Genomic DNA, 23,320 nt, shown 5'->3' on the forward strand with positions numbered 1-23,320 from the left:
TAGAGGTTCTGCTGAGAGAATATGAGCAGGTAGGGGATAAATTAAAAAGCAGGACCAAAATGGTAATAATCTCTTAAGATCTGAGCCACAAGCAAATTGACACAGGTTCGACATGACTAAAGAGGTAAACATGTGGCTCAAAGAATGGTGTAGGAGAAACAGGTTGGAATTGATGAGATATTGGCACCAGTACAGGGGAAGGTGGTGGCTGTTCCAAAGGGTCAGGCTCCCATTTGAACCATACTGGGACCAGAATGCTGACAAATTAGTGGGGAGGTAGGCCCAGTTGCATGAAATATTATGGAAAAAGCCTAAGGGGTGGAGGGAGGGCTTAGAAGAGGTTATTGAAGTTTTCACAACAGTAATAGAATTTAGAGTATGGAAAGCGTCAGGAGCATAACTTTAGGTAAGGCAAGAGGACAACTATGAGAAGGGGGACAGTCGATGCAGGACAGAGGCTGTTGTACCTAAATGCACACATTGTACAGAACAAGGTAAATGAGCTTGTAGTGCAGCTTGGTAGGTACACTGCTATGGGTATCATGAGATATGCCTACAAAGGGATCAGAGTTGGGAATAAAATATCCAAGGATTCACATCTTTTTAAAAGGACAGGCAAATGGGCAGATGGGGTTGCCTTGTCAGTAAGAAATGAAATTAAATTGATAGCAAGAAACAATTAAGAATTGGAAGGCATAGAACCTGTGTGGGTAGGGTTGAGGAAACACAAAGGAAAAAAAACCCTGACGAGAGTTGTGAACTGGCCTCCCAGCAGTAGCCAGGAGGTGAGACAGAAAATAAATCAGGGGGCATGTAACAAAAGCACAATTACAATAATAACGCAGGGCTTCAACATGCAGGTGTACTAGGAAAATCAGTTTGCTGGCAGATCTCAAGAAAAGGAATTTGTGGAATGTCTACCAGATTTTCTTTTTGGAACAGCTTCTGGTAGAACCCACTAGGGAACAGGAAATCTTAGACTTGGTGATGTGAAATGAGGCAGACCTGATTGAGGTCTACAAAATCATGAGGGGTATAGACAGCGTGGATAGCAAGAAGCTTTTTCCCAGAGTGGGGGACTCAATTACTAGGGGTCATGAGTTCAAAGTGAGAGGAGGAGAGTTTAAGGGAGATATGCGTGGGAAGTTCTTTACACAGAGGGTGGTGGGTGCCTGGAATGCGTTGCCAGTGGAGGTGGTAGACGTAGACACAATAGTGTCTTTTAAGATATATTCGGACAGGTACTTGGATGGGTAGGGAGCAAATGGACACAGACCATTAGAAAATAGATGACAGGTTAGACAGAGGATCTTGATCGGCGCAGGCTTAGAGGGCCGAAGGGCCTGTTCCTGTGGTGTAATTTTCTTTGTTCTTTGTTCTTTTCTTAAAGGTGAAGGAACCATTAGGTGGCGGCATGATGGCTCAGTGATCAGCACTGCTGCCTTACAGAAAGCAGGAACCTGGGTTCAATTCCACCCTTGGGTGACTGTGTGGAGTTTAACTGTTCTCTCCACCTCTGTGTCAGCTTTGTCTGCGTGCTTTGGTTTCCTCCCACGGTCCAAAAATGTGCAGGTTAGGTGGATTGGCTATGCTAAACTGCCCCATAATATTCAGGGATGTGTAGATTAGGTGGTTTATAGGTGGATGGGTCTGGGTGGGCTTCTCTGGGGATCAGTGTGAACTTGTTGGGCCAAAGGGTCTGTTTCCACACTGTAGAGGTTCTATGAACTATGAACCCCAAGGGGGCAGTGACCATATAATAGAATTGAACTTGAAGTTTGAGTGGGTAAAGATTTAATCAGATCTACAGGTATTACAATTGCATCAAGGTAATTACAAAGACAGAGTTCATTGTATGGGGAGTCTAGCAGGGAAGACAGTGAAACAACAATGGCAGGAATTTCTGAGGTTAATTCACAAGGCACAGCAAAAATTTTTCTCAAGGAAGAAGAAACAGACTAAGGGGAGGAAGAGGCAACCATGGCTGATGAGGGGAGCCAAGGACAGAATAAAAAGCACATAATGTGCTGAGGATTAGCGAGAAACTAGAGGATTGGGAATCTTTTATAAGCCTGCAGGGGATAACTAAAAATGCAACAAGGGGAGAGAAGATGAAATTTGAGAGTAAGCTAGCTAGTAATATAAAAGCATGTCGCCAAGAGTTTCTTTAGACATCTCAAGGTAAGAGCAAGGCAAGAGCAGACACTGGAAACTGAGGCTGAAGAAGTTGTAATGGAAACAAAGAAATGGTGGAGGAATAGGTATATGGCATTAGTTTTCACAGTGGAACACACCAGTAGCATAACAAAACTTCAAGAAAGTCAGGAGCAGAAGTGAGTGTAGTGGCCATCAGTAAAAAGAAAGTGCTGGGGAAGCTGAGAAGATTGAAGGTGGATAAATCACCCGGACTAGATAGACTGCTCCCCTGAGTTCTGAAGGAGCGAGCTGACAAGATTGTAGAGGCATTTGTAGTGATCTTTCAGGAATCACTGGAGTCAAGGTGGGTCCCCAGAGCACTGGAAAATGGCCGTTTAAGATGGGAGGGAGGCAAAAGGCAGGAAAACCATAGGCCAGTTAGCCTGACCTCAGTGGACAGTGAGGTTTTAGAGTCCATCATTAAGGATGAGATTGCTGTGTACTTGGAAGTGCATGGTGAAACAGGGCTGAGTAAGCGTGGCTTTGTTAAAAGGAGGTCCTTCCTGACAAAAAATTATTTGAAGAGCTAACGATCAAATTTGATGAAGAAGAGTCCATGGTGTTAGGGGCAAGATACTGCCACTGATAGAGGGTTGGCAGATTGGTAGACTGCAGGCTGTAGGACCCTTTTTCAGGTTGGCAGCTGGTGACTGGACGAATTAAAAAGCGGTCAGTCTTGGGATCACAACTATTCATGTTATATATTAACGATTAAAACACAGGAACTGATGCCATTGTTGACGAATGTCCAGATGACATAAAGATAGGTTGAGGGGCAGCTAGTGATGAGGAAGCATGGAGGCTTCAGAAGGACTGGGAAAGGGTAGGAAAGTGGGCAAAGAAGTGACAGATGGAATACAATGTGGGAAAATGTGAGGTCATGCACTTTGGTTGGAATAATAAAGATGTAAAATATTTTCTAATTGGGAAAAGGCTTCAGAAATCCGAAGCACAAATGGACTGGGGAGGTTAACATGCAGGTTCAGTCGGCAGTTAGAAGACAAATGCAATGTTAGCACTCACTTCAAGAGGTCTAGAACATAAGAACAGAGATGTACAGTTGAGGCTATATATGGCACTGAAACAGAAGTTGCTGGAAAAGCTCAGCAGATCTGGCAGCAGTTCGCATTTCAGGTCCGGTGATCCTTCCTCAGAATTGTTTCAGGCACTGGTCTGACTGCATTTGAAATATTGTGAACAGTTTTGAGCCCTCTATATAAGAAAGGATATGCTGATATTGGAGAGGGTCCAAAGGAGGTTTACAAGTATGATCCTTGTCATAAAGGGCTTGTCATATGAAGTGTGGTTGAAGACTCTGGGTTGGTACTCAATGAAGATTAGAAGGATGAGGGGAGATCTGATTGAAACTTACAGAATGCTGAGGGGTCTGGATAGAGTGGATGTGGAGATGTCATTTCCACCAGTAGGACAGACTCGGACCTGAGGGCACCACCTCAGAGTGAAGGGACAGCTCTTTATTACTGAAATGAGGAGGAATTTCTTCAGCTGGAGTGCGGTTAGTGTTATTGCTGCAGAAGGCTGTGGAAGTCAAGTCAAAATTTATTTAAGTCAGAAATAGATTTTTTTTAATAATAAAGGAATCAAGGGTCAATCATTGGGCGAAGGCAGGAGAATGGGATGAGGAACATATTGCCCATGAATAAATAACTGTTGCAACAGACATGATGGACAGAATGGCCTAATTCCTGTGTCTCATGGTTAACTCAGTTGGCTAGATGGCTGGTTTGCAGTGCAGAGTGATGCCAACAATGTGTGTTCAGTTTCCGGACTAACTAAGGTACCATGAAGGACTTGCCTTCTCAACGTCACCCTTCGCCTGAGGCATAGTGACCCTCGGGTTGAGACAAGATAACAAAGTATGGGCCTGGATGAACACAGCAGACCAAGCAGCCTTGTAGGAGCACAAAAGCTGACGTTTTGGGCCTAGGCCCTTCAAGCCTTGCAGTCTATGACATCCTTACCTCTGGAACAGTAACGGTGCTATTTGGGAGTTCCAGGATATTGAGCCACTGATAGTGAGAGAAAGGTGCTATAGTTCTAAGTCAGGATGGTCAGATGGTCTGGACAGAAACTTGCAAATAGTCATGCATCTGTTGCCCTTGGCCTTTTAAAGGTCAGAGAGTCGGAAGGGATCTTTGAAGACAGTCTTGGCAAATTGGAACAGTCCATCATGTCAATCATATACACTGCTACCACTGTGCATCAATGTTGAAGGGATTAAATATTGAAGGTTGCAAGCAGGGTGTTTGGTCTGGAAGTAGTCAAACTTCATGAGTGTTCTTGGAGCTGAATTCATCCAGCCAAGTGGAGAGTATTGCATCATACTTCTGTCCTAGCCTGGTAGATGGTGGACAGAAAGTGAGCTAATTGCCGCAGATTTCCTATCTTCTGATCTGCCCTTGTAGCCACAACGTTTATATGTTCAGTTTCTAGTCAATGGTAACTCCCAGATTTTGATAGCAGGAGATTCAGTGATGGTAATGCTTCTGAAAATCAAGGGCAATATTTAGGTTCTGCTGTGTTGCAGATGATCACTGACTGGTGTTGAATGTTACTTGCTACTAATCAGCCCAAAACTGGATATTGCCCAGGTCTTGCTGCATCTGGACATGTGCTTCAGGAACTGTGGAGTCATAACTGGTGCTGAACATTGTGCAGATATTGACAAACATGCTGGCTCAGTGGACTCAAGGACTTTCCATGTGTAAATAAAAGGTGACTTGGTGATGGGATACCAGCCTCTGTGCAGTTACTTCAGTGGCGACAACAGAAAATGCTGTCCTGAGGAAATTTGCTCACAACAGTCATCTTTGAGTTCAGGTAAGCATTTCTGGCATCATGCCATTATTTGGGAAGCTTATCTCATTTGATCTGCCATCGAAGACTTGGTCCAATGCAACAAGTTTGTCGTGATTGTCATGAGGTCAGTCATGTGGATTTTATAGAAAATGTGGTCCCTGATTGGGCTGTTAATCTGGTCAAGTTAAGATACAAACAGGAGTGTCAGACATAACACAGTGTGGACCCTGGAGGACACAGCAGCCAGGCAGCATCAAAGAGGCAGGAAAGTCGACGTTTTGGGTCGGGGCTCTTCCTTGGACTTTTGAATCCCGACCCGAAATGTCAACTTTCCGCGGTTCTGACTATATTGGAGTGGCAGACATGCTGTTCACTCTGAGAGGTGGCTCTGAGTTAACTGGATCAGTGTCAAGGACTCTTCACATGTAAATAAAGGGTGACTTGGTGATGGGATACCAGCCTCCGTGCAGTTATTTCATGGTCAATATCCAGGCTTGAGCTAACAATGCGTAAGCAACGTTGCTGTATAAATGCCAGGCAATCACCATTTCCAACTTGAAAGAAACTAATCATCGCTCCTTGATAGTCATTGATACCACCAGCACCACATACCCCTCTACCAACATCCTCGCGGTTATTGGAGTGTGATGGAATACTCCCCACTTGCCTAGATAGCTGCAGTTCCAACAAGACATTTCACACCATCCAGAACAAAGCAGCACATTTGATTGGGGCTACAACCACTAATATTCAATCCCACCCACCACCAACTCTCGATAACAGTGGGATGCACCATCTACAAAACGTACTGCAGTCACGATGCTCCTAAAACAGCATCTTCCAAGTACATGATGTTTAATGTATGATTAACAGCTAAGGATCCTGGGATTGTACTCATTAGAGTTTAGAAGGTTGAGGGGAGATCTAATAGAAACTTACAAGATAATGTATGGCTTAGAAGGGGTGGACGCTAGGAAGTTGTTTCCGTTAGGCGGGGAGGCTAGGACCCGTGGGCACATCCTTAAATAAAATGTCTGAGGAGCATCACCTCAATCAACACTGGAACATTACTGGTTTAAAATTTAAAACGGAAATGAGACGACATTTCTTCAGCCAGAGAGTGGTGGGATTGTGGAATTTAATGCCATAGAGTGCAGTGGAGGCCGGGACGTTGGATGCCTTCAAGGCAGAGATCGACAAATTCTTGATCTCACAAGGAATCAAGGGCTACGGGGAGAGTGCAGGGAAGTGGAGCTGAAATGCCCATCAGCCATGATTTAAATGGCGGAGTGGACTTGATGGGCCAAATGGCCTTACTCCCACTCCTATGTCTTATGGACTACTACTATCTCGAAGGACACGGGCCGTAGATACATAGAGACACCACCACTTACAAGTTCCCCTTCAAGCCACACCATCTTGACGTGCAAATATATGGCTATTAGTTCAGTATTACTGGGTAACAATCCTGGAATTTCCTTTCTAACGGCAACTGTGGGTCAAGAAGACAGTTCACCATCACCTTCTTAAGGTCAGCTAGGATGGGAAATGAAGGTTGGTCTAGCCACCAATGCCCACCCCATGAATGAATAGAAGAGAGTAAACCAGCAATGTTCCAGAGTTGATTGAAGTGATGTTCCTCAGACATTTTATTTAAGTTCAGGGTTCTTAGGCCCTTGTGGTGCAGCAGCATTGTCCATCCCTCTGGGTCAGAAGGCCCAGGTTCAATCCCAGCTGCTACAGAGGTATGTCATAACACATCTCAATGATATAAGTAGGAAAGAAAAGCTGGATTCTTTGGGGGAGAAGGGGAGGGAGGAAGGGCAAAGAAAGTGTAAAGAAGTGAAAGATGAAAACTGATGTTTGTGCTAAACCAAAGATGTACCCTGCACATTTTGTTTTCTTTGCAAACATTTCAAATTCCTCTCATAACTGAGTCTGATACCACGACACTCTCAGGCAGTCCAGACCACAACTCTGCATTAAAAAGAAAATCCCCTCATTCCACCACTGAGTCTTACCTCTTAGCTAATGACCTCATTCTGGGTCCTCTGGACCAACATTCCTGCCACTATAACAACTCTTCCCTGTTTGCTCTGTTAAAGCACCTCACAATTTTGAGCATCACAACTAGATCTCCCCTTAATCAACTCCAAGAACTGCAATCTGAGCTTCACTGCCCCCTCCATTTAGGTTCAACACTGTGTAGACAGCAGAACAGAGCTTGGGTATCTTCGCCTCTGGAAATCAAAGGTGCAACCGTGCCCATCGTTTAGCAAGTAGCTCAGGAACAGGGTATTGGCAGTGGGCCCAGCGACTTGTCACCTTCCTGATCCCAATTACAGGGAGTTAATGAATGAGGCACTGCATATACAAGACTTGTCAAAGTGGACAAATAAAATGCGCCCTAGATAACCACCTGGGTACCATTAATCAAGTCCTCCCAATTCACTGCAGAGAGTTTCAAAGGTCTTTTGTTTTCCTGTATTGACTACATTTTTAAAACTCACAAAAGGACAGGCTCCTCCCATTAGCCAATTTCTGCTGATAAGCTTGAGATGTGTTAATTGCTGCCCAGTGCTATTCACACTGCACAAACTGTACTGCAGAAACTGCCCTCATGAGCCTTAGCACAATATGTAATAGATTTAATTTAATTGACAGCCCCTGGATGTTTCAAAGCGATTTATACTGAAGGAACTGCTTTTCAAGTATAGTTACTGTTAGAGGAAGGTTGGCAGCCAATTTGCATATAGCAAGCTCCAACAGTTATAACATGATAATTGTGACAATCTGCTTACAATGTTGGTGAGGGATAATTATTGGTAAAAATACTGGTGTTGATTCTCCTAATCTTTTACAAAATAGGTAAATGGGATTTTTACATCCACCTAAAAAGACCAGAAGTTCCCCAGCTGATGACAACAAACCTTTGTTTCTTGTCCGTGCGCTGGTTCATTGAACACTTGCCTGACAATTCAATTTACTCTGCCTGATATGAAGAATTGGCTGAATGCACTGGAGAATGAAAAGGCAATGGTCGCTGACGACAGTAGAACTTGTACTCCAGATGTAGCCATGCTTCAGGCAAGCTGTGCCAGTACAGCTTTAACACTGGCAGTGACTTACCAATGTGTAAATTGTATGGGTATGTCATGGCAGTAAAGCTCATCTGGCCAATCATGACCAGGTCAGTCTCTTCTCAATCATCAGCAGAGTGATAGAAGATTTTATCAGTATTATTAACCAGCAGCACTAAGCAATAACTTGCTTACTGATGCTTAGTTTGGGTTCTGCCAAGGTCTCTTCATAGAACCATAAAACATCCATGGTGTGGAAGCAGGCCATTTGGCCCATCAAGTCCACATCAACCCTTCAAAGAGAATCCCACCCTGACCCTCTTGATCTCATTAATTGGTCAAAACTTGATGGAAAGAGCTGAATTAAGGAGTATCAAGGAACTGGAACAGACGTTATGTCAATAGGAATCAGAAGCCATGAGTTGGAATCACTCCTGGCACAAAGGAGGGTGTTGTGGCTGCTGGAACCTAGTCATCACATGATTTCAGCATCCCTAAAGGAGCTCCTCTGAATACAGTCCAAGACACAACCAGTTTAAGCTGTTTCAGAAATGAGCTTCTCTCCACTATAAGGTCAAAGTGGGGATGTTCACTGATGATTGCACAATGTCCAGTTCCATTCTCAATTCTTCAGGTAATGCAGCAGTTTGTGTCTGCTTGCAGCAAGACCTGGACAACATTCAGGCTTGACCTGAACAGTGCCAAGTAATATACACACAACACAACAAAAAAAATCCCAAAAAAGTGTGAGGCAATGACCATCACCAATAAGAGAGAATTTAATTGTCTCCTACTGACATTCAATGGCATTATCGTTACTGAATTCTTCTACCATCAACCTTAGCAAGTTAAGTCAAAGGGCCCAGTGGCCTATTTCTGTCCCTCATTCATATAGTCGCCACTCTGCCCCTTCATTGCCCTATTCTTAGAACATAGAACATAGAACATAGAACAGTACAGCACAGAACAGGCCCTTCAGCCCACAATGTTGTGCCGACCATTGATCCTCATGGATGCACCCTCAAATTTCTGTGACCATATGCATGTCCAGCAGTCTCTTAAATGACCCCAATGACCTTGCTTCCACAACTGCTGCTGGCAACGCATTCCATGCTCTCACAACTCTCTGCGTAAAGAACCTGCCTCTGACATCCCCTCTATACTTTCCACCAACCAGCTTAAAACTATGACCCCTCGTGCTAGCCATTTCTGCCCTGGGAAATAGTCTCTGGCTATCGACTCTATCTATGCCTCTCATTATCTTGTATACCTCAATTAGGTCCCCTCTCCTCCTCCTTTTCTCCAATGAAAAGAGACCGAGCTCAGTCAACCTCTCTTCATAAGATAAGCCCTCCAGTCCAGGCAGCATCCTGGTAAACCTCCTCTGAACCCTCTCCAAAGCATCCACATCTTTCCTATAATAGGGCGCCCAGAACTGGACGCAGTATTCCAAGTGCGGTCTAACCAAAGTTTTATAGAGCTGCAACAAGATCTCACGACTCTTAAACTCAATCCCCCTGTTAATGAAAGCCAAAACACCATATGCTTTCTTAACAACCCTGTCCACTTGGGTGGCCATTTTAAGGGATCTATGTATCTGCACACCAAGATCCCTCTGTTCCTCCACGCTGCCAAGAATCCTATCCTTAATCCTGTACTCAGCTTTCAAATTCGACCTTCCAAAATGCATCACCTCGCATTTATCCAGGTTGAACTCCATCTGCCACCTCTCAGCCCATCTCTGCATCCTGTCAATGTCCCGCTGCAGCCTACAACAGCCCTCTACACTGTCAACGACACCTCCGACCTTTGTGTCGTCTGCAAACTTGCTGACCCATCCTTCAATTCCCTCGTCCAAGTCATTAATAAAAATTACAAACAGTAGAGGCCCAAGGACAGAGCCCTGTGGAACCCCACTCACCACTGACTTCCAGGCAGAATATTTTCCTTCTACTACCACTCGCTGTCTTCTGTTGGCCAGCCAATTCTGTATCCAAGCAGCTAAGTTCCCCTGTATCCCATTCCTCCTGACCTTCTGAATGAGCCTTCCATGGGGAACCTTATCAAATGCCTTACTGAAGTCCATATACACCACATCCACAGCTTGACCCTCATCAACCTTACTAGTCACATCCTCAAAAAACTCGATAAGGTTTGTAAGGCATGACCTACCCCTCACAAAGCCGTGTTGACTGTATTTGATCAAGCCATGCTCTTCCAGATGGTCATAAATCTTATCCCTCAGAATCCTTTCTAACACCTTGCAGACGACAGACGTGAGACTTACCGGTCTATAATTGCCGGGGATTTCCCTATTTCCTTTCTTGAAGAGAGGAATTACATTTGCCTCTCTCCAGTCCTCAGGTACGACTCCAGTGGAGAGCGAGGATGCAAAGATCTTCGCAAGTGGCGAAGCAATTGCATTTCTCGCTTCCCAAAGCAGCCGAGGACAAATCTGATCCGGGCCTGGCGACTTGTCAATCTTAATGTTTGACAAAATTTTCAGTACATCAGCTTCCTCTATCTCTATCCATTCCAGCATGCACACCTGCTCTTCAAAGGTTTCATTCACTACACAGGTCGTTTCTTTCGTAAAGACAGAAGCAAAAAACTCATTTAGGGCTTCCCCTACCTCCTCAGGCTCCACACACAAGTTCCCTATGCTATCCCTGATCGGCCCTACTCTTTCTTTGACCATTCTCTTATTCCTCACGTAAGTGTAAAATGCCTTTGTGTTTTCCCGGATTCCTTCTGCCAAGCCTTTCTCGTGCCCCCTCCTGGCTCTCCTCAGACCATTTTTGAGCTCCTTCCTTGCCTGCATGTAATCCCCTCTAGCTGAACTTGACCCTAGCTTCCTCCACCTTATGTAAGCTACCTTCTTCCTTTTCACTAGAAGCTCCACCGCTCTCGTCATCCAAGGTTCCTTTATCTTACCCCGTCTTGCCTGTCTCAGAGGGACATATTTACTCATCACTCCCAACAACTGTTCCTTAAACCATCTCCACATGTCTATAGTTCCCTTACCATGGAACAACTGCTCCCAGTCCATGCTTCCTAACTCGTGTCTAATCGCATCATAGTTTCCTCTTCCCCAATTAAATATCCTCCCATTCTGCCTAATCCTCTCCTTCTCCATAGCTATGTAGAATGAGAGACTGTTATGGTCACTATCACCAAAATGCTCTCCCACCACAAGATCTGATACCTGCCCCGGCTCGTTTCCGAGCACCAAGTCTAGAATGGCCTCTCCCCTCGTCGGCCTGTCAACGTACTGCGTTAGGAAACCCTCCTGAACACTATTCTTCTTTCAGACGCTGCAAATCTTTGACCAACGTTTCAGTCACCCCTCAAAATATATACATCTTTGGCTCAACATCCTTTTTTCTTAAAAAATGGTATCTCATGAAGAGCTTTTAGCAGTTTTTTTCTAAAATACATATTGTAATCTTCACAGAAATGCACCGGTAATCTCAGACAGCGGATTAGTATGGTCAGAGAGGAAGATGATTCTGCTCAAATGGCAATGACATTACATTGTCACATAACAACGTTATTTCATTTTACAGCAATGTTCAACAAATGGCATTCTATCTACTGATTGATCTCCTATTGTTAGAGACCTATTATTAGTCAATGAGATTATGACACTGGAGGAGGACAAATAGGATATTCATTGTTAATTGGCAGACAAACGAAGATAAATCAAAACCAGTAAAGGGTTATGTCTGAGACTATAAAGAGATTTTTTTTCTAGTTATGTGAGACTGGAGGCAGCTTTTCCAGAAACACAGATAGGGGAACAGTTTGATACCTTAAAGGCAGATAATAAATGAATATTACTCTTGTCAGATACAAAACTGTGGAGATTTTAGATCTGAATTGTATAAATGTATCTGCTAAATAATTTAAACAGAACAATAGAAAGACTCACATTTATATAAATAAATGTATCTAAAGATCCAATATCCATAATGCAGGACCAATCAATCACATTGCTGTTTTGTTGGCAAGTAGTGAAGACAATTTATAGCATACACAAGGCCCAAAGGTAGCAATAGAACTAATGACCAGCTTAAGATAACAAAGTGTGAAGCTGGATGAACACAGCAGGCCAAGCAGCATCTCAGGAGCACAAAAGCTGACGTTTCGGGCCTCGACCCTTCATCAGAGAGCAGCTTGTCTGTTCTGAGTATTAGTTAAGGGAAAACATCGGGTTTTTTTGCCAAAAAAAGTGCTGAGATGTGTTTTGAGTCCATCTAAACTAAACTTAATGGCTCATTGAAAGATGGTACTCAAGTCAACAGAGCCAAGGGAAATGTCAACTCAAATTATGTATTCGAGTCCTGATTGGGGTGCAAACTATTTGATTCAGACACGCAAGTGTTACTACTGCGCCAGGCTAACAGTCTTCAGCTAACCAAATATCAAGTGCTAATGATGCACGTTAGATAATTAGGTAAATCTATGGGAGGTTTTTAAAGCTACACACATATGGTTTGGAAGTTAACATCTTTTGTTTTCTTATATTTTTATAGAGAACAAATTGCCTAACTGATAAACTGATAACTTCATATTGATAATTATTTATCAGACTGAACAATTAATGTTGGACTTTGTGAGCTCAAGAAGGAGCAGAATAGGAAGTGAGGCGATGGTACGATCAGAGGCATTGGCTGAAAATTAGGATGGAGGGTAGGGTGGACTGCACCTCACCTTTCTGCCTCTAGATATTCTGCCCATGATGGAGAATGTGAAGGACTATTCTCCCATAAGTAGGGGAATTGTGACACTTAAGAGCCTTTCCCTTGTGTCTATCTGCTCTGTGGCTGGAAACTGCCTGAGTCCGATCCCACCAACCTTTCTGCCTCTATCAACTGATTGTACTCCCAACAGCCACCACAACTCCCAGCAGCATTGCTGGAGCTGAGTCTGTCCAGCTGTGCATATAGAGGGGGGGATCCTGTCATTTTCATTAATGGATGGGAGATCCACAGACAGTCCATTAGCTGCAAGACAGGTGTAAAATCCAGCTGGGGTCGTCCATTTGGCCAAGGCAGTGAGTGCTCTGGGTTCACCACCCTGTCGAAGGCCAACCCTCAGCTTCTCATTTCGAGACGGACTGTTCGAATGAAAGCTTTCATTGACTATTATGTACTCTTTTTATTCATGATCCCATTTATTTTATGGAATCATCTGGCACAGAATGAGCTCATTCAGCTCATCATGCCTATCTGGCTCTTTTGCAGTGCTATCCAATAAGTCTTACTCCCCTGATCCTTTCCCATTGGCTTCCAGAACTCAAAGGACTCTATCTGAACTGAACCAACTGTACATTAAAGAACAGAGTTCAATTCTTTGTTTAACATTCTGTTAACAATAAGGCAAGTAGAGTGACTGGCTTCCCCCAGTGCTGTTCTGACGTAATGAACATCTCGAACACACTTCAAAAAGTAATTTAACATATGTGTGTCATTGGTAAGTCTGGCATTTGTTGTCTGCCTTAGGTGCATTGTGAAAATTGTAATGAAACCAAACAGGCTGCCAGGCGAGTTCAAAGAGCAGTTCGGAGTCAAGGATATTGACTTGGGACAGGAGTCACATGAGCCAAATTGCTTATGAGTAGCAAACTTCCTTCTTGAAAGGACCAATGGTTTTTAAGTACGAGGGAGTTGGAGAGGTCTAGAAAAGTAATTTTGAAGCACAGGGCCTGAACAGCTGAAGCCACTCCCAGTAAAGGTAAATACGTTCCAGAATTGAGGTACCTTGGAGTGCTGGTTGAGTGACAAGAGTAGCCATACCAAATTAATAAAGAAATTCCATCCAAATTCCCAACATATTCAAATTGTGGTATTTCCCCTAGTAATTGTATCACCTGCAGTAGGATGCAAAGGGTCGATTTAATCAAGGATGATAGTGGAAAGCATATTCTCCAAGATTTTGAATAAATATGATGTAGCAAACCACGTGTAACAAAATACAACTCTTTATTTAACAGAGATCAAAGGTAAGTAATTATGCTACTAACAATATATTAATTAAATCAGAGTAGCCAGTATTAAATCCCAATTATCTTGACTGTTGCTGTCCAAGGACACAGTTCAATAACTGTGAATTCAATTTGGCTTCCCAATTGTTGCTGTTAGGCTTTTATGATCTAATCATACTCAATGTTCTCAAGCAATTATCTACACCAGAAGACAGACAACTCATAGAAATTAGTAACATACAGGAATCACATTCAGGCCTAATATAATTTCTTTGATTCCGACATTCTTAAACAATTCCTAAGCATTGGAAAGAAGAAAATGAAACAGTGGAACTCATCATCACGTCTGGCAACATCTCTGGAGTCAGCAAGAGTTAACATTTCATGCCTGTCATCCTCAGAAAACCTAATGAAAGGTCGCCAACCTGAAACCAGAACAGTGTTTTTCTCTTCACACATGCTGCTGTCTCTGTGGAGTATTTCCAGTATGTGGAATATTTTGCTCTGCGCAACATCACAGCTGCTTTTTTCTGATGACTAAACTCGCGCCATAATCGTCTTTTAACCAGGGTTGGCTTTGGTTGAACCATACTGAACAGAGTTGAATGTACGGAAAGCAGAAAGAAAAAAAAAAATCACTTTCACTTCCCTATTATCCAAACACTCTTAGGTTAAAAAATATGTTATGTGAAGCATACAAGGTAAATTGTGATGATCTATGATGAGAAGAAGCTTAATGTGCCGAGTGGGATTTATTCACTTCATGCTTCCCAATGTTCTCATGATAAAGCTCCATTTTCTAACCCATCACTTCAACCAGCAGTGTGCACCTAAGAGGATTTTGCTCACTTGCTGACTAACCTTGATTTTACTATCCGTTTTATCTTCCTTGCTGTCCTCAGATCGCAATCACGTCATAATTCCCAAGGGTCAAGTTTCTTCTTCATCATTTCCTCCACATTTTCATATCCTGTAATGCTCTCAGTTATGAGAATACTGTAGAAGCTGGATATTTGAATAGGTCTGGCTTGATAAACCAGTATCTTTTAAGTGTGTGTGGAAGAATTTTTTTTAATTCAATATTAAAAACATGTGAAGGAACCAAGGGTAAGAAAATAACTAGCAGCAATAAATTGAAATACCAAAATGATCTTTATGGCGAAAACTTAAATAAAACAAAGAAAAGTAATAATGACTAGATAGGCACACTAAAGAAGAAAAATAATAATGACAAACAATAGGCCCCTATCTTAAACTGAATTCAACAGACTTAACCTAGCTGATTCTTTTTTTCCCACTGTAGCTTTCACTGTCCTCTGGGACACAGTTCCTTTACATTCTGAATTTAGCTGCAGAAGTCAAAGCTTAGGTTTGCAGTATACCTGGACGAATATAACACCCTGGTCCAATTGGATAAATTGTGCAACCACCAAAAACATGTAGACATCTCCTTGACATTCATTCCATAGTTAGACTTTTTCTCACTTTACAGCACTACTTAGCTGTAACCAATTCCCTCAATCTCACTTTTACTCTCTCTAAACATATTAAACTGAGTTCTTTGCTATGTTTAAGCAGGCTGAATGTCTGTAGCCTCCAGGTCACAGCTTTCTTCTCACTTAGATAATAAAATGTGAGGCTGGATGAACACAGCAGGCCAAGCAGCATCTCAGGAGCACAAAAGCTGACGTTTCAGGCCTAGACCCTTCATCAGAGAGCGGTTGGGGTGAGGGTTCTGGAATAAATAGGAAGAGAGGGGGAGGCGGACCGAAGATGGAGAGAAAAGAAGATAGGTGGAGAGAGTGTAGGTGGGGAGGTAGGGAGGGGATAGGTCAGTCCAGGGAAGATGGACAGGTCAAGGAGGTGGAATGAGGTTAGTAGGTAGGAGATGGGGGTGTGAGGAAGGGATGGGTAAGAGGAAGAACAGGTTAGGGAGGCAGAGACAGGTTGGACTGGTTTTGGGATGCAGTGGGTGGAGGGGACGAACTGGGCTGGTTTAGGGATGCGGTGGGGGAAGGGGAGATTTTGAAGCTGGTGAAGTCTACATTGATACCATTAGGCTGCAGGGTTCCCAAGCGGAATATGAGTTGCTGTTCCTGCAACCTTCGGGTGGCATCATTGTGACACTGCAGAAGGCCCACGATGGACATGTCATCTAAAGAATGGGAGGGGGAGTGGAAATGGTTTGCAACTGGGAGGTGCAGTTGTTTATTGCGAACCGAGCGGAGGTGTTCTGCAAAGCGGTCCCCAAGCCTCCGCTTGGTTTCCCCAATGTAGAGGAAGCCACACCGGGTACAGTGGATGCAGTATACCACATTGGCAGATGTGCAGGTGAACCTCTACTTAATGTGGAATGCCATCTTGGGGCCTGGGATAGGGGTGAGGGCGGAGGTGTGGGGGAAAGTGTAGCATTTCCTGTAGTTGCAGGGGAAGGTGCCGGGTGTGGTGGGGTTGGAGGGCAGTGTGGAGCGAACAAGGGAGTCACGGAGAGAGTGGTCTCTCCGGAAAGCAGACAGGGGTGGGGATGGAAAAATGTCTTGGGTGGTGGGGTCGGATTGTAGATGGCGGAAGTGTCGGAGGATGATGCGTTGTATCCGGAGGATGGTGGGGTGGTGTGTGAGAACGAGGGGGATCCCCTTTGGGCGGTTGTAGCGGGGGCGGGGTGTGAGGGATGTGTTGCGGGAAATACGGGAGACGCGGTCAAGGGCGTTCTCGATCACTGTGGGGGGAAGTTGCGGTCCTTGAAGAACTTGGACATCTGGGATGTGCGAGAGTGGAATGTCTTATTGTGGGAGCAGATGCGGCAGAGGTGGAGGAATTGGGAATAAGGGATGGAATTTTTGCAGGAGGGTGGGTGGGAGGAGGTGTATTCTAGGTAGCTGTGGGAGTCGGTGGGCTTGAACTGGACATCAGTTACAAGCTGGTTGCCTGAGATGGAGACTGAGAGATCCAGGAAGGTGAGGGATGTGCTGGAGATGGCCCAGGTGAACTGAAGGTTGGGGTGGAAGGTGTTGGTGAAGTGGATGAACTGTTCGAGGTCCTCTTGGGAGCAAGAGGCGGCGCTGATACAGTCATCAATGCACCGGAAAAAGAGGTGGGGTTTGGGGCCTGTGTAGGTGCGGAAGAAGGACAGAACGGGCAGCCCTCCGCTCCAACCCCAACCTCACCATCATACACGCAGACAGCAACTCATATTCCGCTTGGGAACCCTGCAGCCTAATGGTATCAACGTGGACTTCACCAGCTTCAAAATCTCCCCTTCCCCCACTGCATCCCTAAACCAACCCAGTTCATCCCCTCCACCCACTGCATCCCAAAACCAGTCCAACCTGTCTCTGCTTCCCTAACCTGTTCTTCCTCTCACCCATCCCTTCCTCCCACCCCAAGCCGCACCCCCATCTCCTACCTACTAACCTCATCCCACCTCCTTGACCTGTCCGTCTCCCCTGGACTGACCTATCCCCTCCCTACCTCCCCACCTACGCTCTCTCCACCTATCTTCTTTTCTCTCCATCTTCGGTCCGCCTCCCCCTCTCTCCCTATTTATTCCAGAACCCTCGCCCCATCCCCCTCTCTGATGAAGGGTCTAGGCCCGAAACGTCAGCTTTTGTGCTCCTGAGATGCTGCTTGGCCTGCTGTGTTCATCTAGCCTCACATTTTATTATCTTGGATTCCCCAGCATCTGCAGTTCCCATTATCTCTGATACTCTTTCTTCTCACTTACTTGTGTTTATAAGACAAAGACCAACCAGTATTTGTTGAGCATGTATCTCCACCTTCCGCAATTATCTCTACAGCGACATCAAGGCCTTTTTAGCTTCTAAATCCTCCCAGCTGGGTCAAAATTTCAAGCAAGGTGACAGCACCAAAGACCTGGATTTGATTTGTAGCCTCTGGCCATTGTCTGTGTGGAGGGTGCACATTCTCCCCATGGTTGCATGGGTTAACTCCGGGTGCTCCTCCCACAGTGTAAGGACATGCAGGTTAGGTGGATTGGCCATGCTAAATTGCCCCATAGTGTCCAGGGATGTACAGGTTGGGTGGATTAGCCATTAGAAATGCAGGGTTACGAGGATAGGGTGGGGATGGTGGGTCTGAGTGGGCTGCTCTTCGGAGGGGCAGTGTGGGCTCGATGGGCTGAATAGACTGTTTCCACACTGTAGGGATTCTAATAAATCATAGAATCTTTGCTGCACTGAAAGATTCCTCATCAGCCCATCGTGTCTGCAATGGTCATCAAATATAAATCTATTTCAATCCTATTTTCCAGCACTTATCCTGCAGCCTTGTTTACTATGATGATCCAAGTGTTCTACAGGCCTCCGAATAGTTCCAGAGATGTAGAGGAAAGGATAGCAAAGATGATTCTTGATAGGAGTGAGAGAGACAGGGTAGTTGTCATGGGGGACTTCAACTTTCCAAATATTGACTGGGAACACTATAGTTCGAGTACTATAGATGGGTCAGTTTTTGTCCAGTGTGTACAGGAGGGCTTCCTGACACAGTATGTAGATAGGCCAACAAGGGGCGAAGCCACATTAGATTTGGTACTGGGTAATGAGCCTGGCCAGGTGTTAGATTTGGAAGTAGGTGAGCACTTTGGTGATAGCGATCACAATTCTGTTATGTTTACTTTAGTGATGAAAAGGGATAGGTGTATACCACTGGGCAAGAGTTATAGCTGGGGGAAAGGCAATTACGATGAGATTAGGCAAGATTTAGGGAGCATAGGATGGGGAAGGAAACTGCAGGGGATGGGCACATTAGAAATGTGGAGCTTATTCAAGGAAAAGCTCCTGTGTGTCCTAGATAAGTATGTACCTGTCAGGCAGGGAGGAAGCTGTAGAGTGCAGGAGCTGTGGTTTACGAAGGAGGTGGAATCTCTCTTCAAGAGGAAGAAGAAGGCTTGTGTTAGGATGAGATGTGAAGGCTCAGTTAGGGCACTTGAGGGCTACGAGGTAGCTAGGAAAGACCTAAAGAGAGAACTCAGAAGAGCCAGGAGGAGACATGAGAAGTTGTTGGCGGATAGGATCAGGGTAAACCCTAAGGCTTTCTATAGGTATTTAAGGAATAAAAGAATGACGAAAGTAAGATTAGGTCCAATCAAGGATAGTAGTGGTAAGTTGTGTGTGGAGTCAGATGAGATAGGGGAAGGGCTAAATGAATATTTTTCAACAGTATTCACTCTAGAAAACAACAATGTTGTCGAGGAGAATACTGAGATACAGGCTACTAGACTAGGTGGGATTGAGGTTCACAAGGAAGAAGTATTAGAAATCCTACAGAGTGTGAAGATAGATAAGTCCCCTGGGCCGGATGGGAATTATCCTCGGATCCTCTGGGAAGCCAGGGAGGAGATTGCCAAGCCTTTGGCATTGATCTTTAACTCGTCATTGTCTACAGGAGTAGTGCCAGATGACTGGAGGATAGCAAATGTGGTTCCCCTGTTCAAGAAGGGGAGTAGAGACAACCCTGGTAATTATAGATCAGTGAGCCTTACCTCAGTTGTTGGTAAAGTGTTAGAAAAGGTTATAAGGGATAGGATTTATAATCATCTAGAAAAGAATAAATTGATTAGGGATAGTCAGCACGATTTTGTGAAGGGAAGGTCATGCCTCACAAACCTTATTGAGTACTTTCAGAAGGTGACCAAACAGGTAGATGAGAGTAAACCGGTTGATATGGTGTATATGGATTTCAGCAAGGCGTTCAATAAGGTTCCCCACAGTAGGCTACTGTACAAAATGCGGAGGAATGGAATTGTGGGAGATATAGCAGTTTGGATCGGAAATTGGCTTGCTGAAAGAAGACAGAGGGTGGTCGTTGATGGGAAATGTTCATCCTGGAGACCAGTTACTAGTGGTGTACCGCAAGGGTCGGTGTTGGGTCCACTGCTATTTGTCATTTTTATAAATGACCTGGATGAGGGCGTAGAAGAATGGGTTAGTACATTTGCAGATGACACTAAGGTCGGTGGAGTTGTGAATAGTGGCGAAGGATGCTATACGTTGCAGAGAGACATAGATAAGCTGCAGAGCTGGGCTGAGAGGTGGCAAATGGAGTTTAATGCAGACAAGTGTGAGGTGATGCACTTTGGTAGGAGTAACCGGAAGGCAAAGTACAAGGCTCATGGTAAGATTCTTAGCAGTGTAGATGAGCAGAGAGATCTCGGTGTCCATGTACACAGATCCTTGTAAGTTGCCACCCAGGTTGACAGGTCTGTTAAGAAAGCATACAGTGTTTTAGCTTTTATTAATAGAGGGATCGAGTTCCGGAACCAAGAGGTTATGGTGAAGCTGTACAAAACTCTGGTGCAGCCGCACTTGGAGTATTGCGTACAGTTCTGGTCACCGCATTATAAGAAGGATGTGGAAGCTTTGGATAGGGTGCAGAGGAGATTTACCAGGATGTTGTCTGGTATGGAGGGAAGGTCTTATGAGGAAAGGCTGAGGGACTTGAGGCTGTTTTCATTAAAGAGAAGAAGGTTGAGAGGTGACTTAATTGAAACATATAAAATAATCAGTGGGTTAGATAGGGTGGATAGGGAGAGCCTTTTTCCTAGGATGGTGACGGCGAGCACGAGGCGGCATAGCTTTAAATTGAGGGGTGAAAGATATAGGACAGATGTCAGAGGTGGTTTCCTTACTCAGAGAGTAGTAAGGGAATGGAACGCTTTGCCTGCAACGGTCGTAGATTCGCCAACTTTGGGTACATTTAAGTCGTCATCGGACAAGCATATGGACGTACATGGAATAGTGTAGGTTAGATGGGCTTGAGATCGGTATGACAGGTTGGCACAACATCGAGGGCCGAAGGGCCTGTACTGTGCTGTAATGTTCTATGTTCTACGTTCATCTAAAGGGTTTTTAAATGTCTCCAGGATTCCTGCTTCTACCACTCTTTTAGGCAGTGAGCTCAAGATACGCAAAAGCCTCCAGGTGAATCCTCGCTAAGTGCTCTGTTCCCTATCTTAAAAATTACATTGTTTGTAGGCAGAATTAACAATAAAAAATTCATTTTTAATTGAAAGCAAAATTCTGTCCTTAATATAACTCACAAGAGAGGCAGTTATAACAACAGTCCAAAGAAACATTGAAGCATAAAAGCAATTTAATTATTGATGCAGAAATATGTTTTTTACGCTTGAACTTCATTAAGTCCACTCACTCATTAAATCCATGCCTGCTATATTCATTGATGAGGCAGCTGAAGATGGTTGGGCTTAGGATATTACCTTGAGGAATCCCTGCAGACATGTTCTCGAGCTGAGATGACTGACCTCCAACAACCACAAAACATTTTCATTCGTGCTACATCCCTCACTGGCGTACATACACAATCTCCTAGCCCATTCTCAATCAGTTTCTTCACCATCATTTGCTGGTTCTAAATTGCTGCCAATTCTCATGCTTTCATTTTTTCCGGCATTCTTATAAGCCATTTCTTTTAACTTCATGTAATCTTTATCTTTTTTTTAAACCAACAATTGTTTCAACTTTCCCCGTGGGTACTTGCACCAGTCATAAAACAATTAAAATTGGCAATGCACTGAAGGTCAAAGTTGAAGGAGGAAGAGCAAGAAATACCTGTGTATGTGTTATTTTTGAGGATAGAGAACATGGATTACTCAAAATGTCATTGTCTTTGCTGCTAATAGTTTTAATAAAATGTTGCATTTACCTCCATCAAAATGACATCATTTGCACATTGACTGCGCACTTTTGGATGCTGGACTTTGACTGCCACTGTCCTTCCATCATGTAACACCGCCTTATGGACTTGGGCCCATGATGCTGCACCAAGTGGGGTTTCTTCAAACCTGACAAACAGCTGAGGAATCTGTGAAAATACAAGCAGTCTTTGTTGTTTGTTCATTCTTCTAAGAAAGCTGACCTCTAATTCTTAGAGATAATGGAAACTGCAGATGCTGGAGAATCCAAGATAACAAAGTGTGAAGCTGGATGAACACAGCAGGCCAAGCAGCATCTCAGGAGCACAAAAGCTGACGTTTCGGGCATAGACCCTTCATCAGAGAGGGGGATGGGGTGAGGATTCTGGAATAAATAGGGAGAGAGGGGGAGGCAGACCGAAGATGGACAGAAAAGAAGATAGGTGGAGAGGAGAGTATAGGTGGGGAGGTAGGGAGGGGATAGGTCAGTCCAGGGAAGACGGACAGGTCAAGGAGGCGGGATGAGGTTAGTAGGGAGATGGGGGTGCGGCTTGAAGTGGGAGGAGGGGATGGGTGAGAGGAAGAACAGGTTAGGGAGGCAGAGACAGGCTGGACTGGTTTTGGGATGCAGTGGGGGGAGGGGATGAGCTGGGCTGCTTGTGTGATGCAGTGGGGGGAGGGGATGAACTGGGCTGGTTTTGGGATGCGGTGGGAGAAGGGGAAATTTTGAAGCTGGTGAAGTCCACATTGATACCATTGGGCTGCAGGGTTCCCAAGCAACTCATATTCCGCTCTCCTTGGGGAGAAGGAGGCCGGGGGAGAAATTTGAAAAGTCATGAGCTGGCTTGACAGAGTAGGTAGGAGAAACTGTTCCTATTTGCAAATGAATCAAGAACCAGAGGGATCAGATTTAGAGGTTTGGAAAAGCAGCTAATCTGATTTGAGAAAAAGCTTTATCACAGTGAAAAGTTAGGGTCAGGAATGCACTGTCTGGAAATGTGGAGGAGGCCGCTTAAATTAAAACATTCAAGAAGGTTCTGGTTGATTATTTGGATAGACATAATGTACAAGGGCGTGGAGATAAAGCAGGAGATTTACAGTCAGTCACAATGTTGATTTGAAGAGTCGTTGCAGACATAATGAGGGGAATACCTCCTTCTGTCCCATAGCCCTCCTGTGATTCTTTCATATACTGATCATGGAATCAAATCACAGAAAGGGTCCTCAGGGTTCATGATGGTGGAGGAAGGGTTTGTGATGGTGGGGAAAGGAGGAAGAGAAAAACATGGAATGATAATCACAATCTCAACATTCTACAGAATTATAACTGCCTCAAAGAACATCATGCTTGAAGGAAAAAACTAAAGCGACAGCAAGTCACCAAGGAAATGAAAAGCACCGAGAATTGCTTTCATCCTCAGCACACTCCACCAGCACAGTCTTTCCAGCACTGCCTAATGTTACCAACTGTGTTAATAACACATGATTTTGGCAGACGTCGGAGGCAATATCTCTGTTTCTTTCACACGAGTGATGGGCTAATGCTTTTCCAGGTGATGTCCTAAATGG

At 44.4% G+C, this 23,320-nt stretch overlaps 1 protein-coding gene across 11 annotated transcripts in view; it reads right to left on the minus strand.

The window, feature by feature from the left end:
• adck1 (aarF domain containing kinase 1) overlaps window positions 1–23,320 on the minus strand; it is a 531,577-nt gene that overhangs the window by 259,061 nt on the left and 249,196 nt on the right. For all 11 annotated transcript variants that reach the window (XM_059649006.1, XM_059649012.1, XM_059649011.1 and 8 more), the window contains one exon: window positions 21,763–21,921. In XM_059649006.1, coding sequence (XP_059504989.1) covers window positions 21,763–21,921 — 159 coding nt within the window. The remainder of the gene's footprint in view (window positions 1–21,762; window positions 21,922–23,320) is intronic.

This window comes from Stegostoma tigrinum, chromosome 10, assembly GCF_030684315.1.
Source record: "Stegostoma tigrinum isolate sSteTig4 chromosome 10, sSteTig4.hap1, whole genome shotgun sequence".
Classification (NCBI taxonomy): Eukaryota; Metazoa; Chordata; class Chondrichthyes; order Orectolobiformes; family Stegostomatidae; genus Stegostoma; species Stegostoma tigrinum.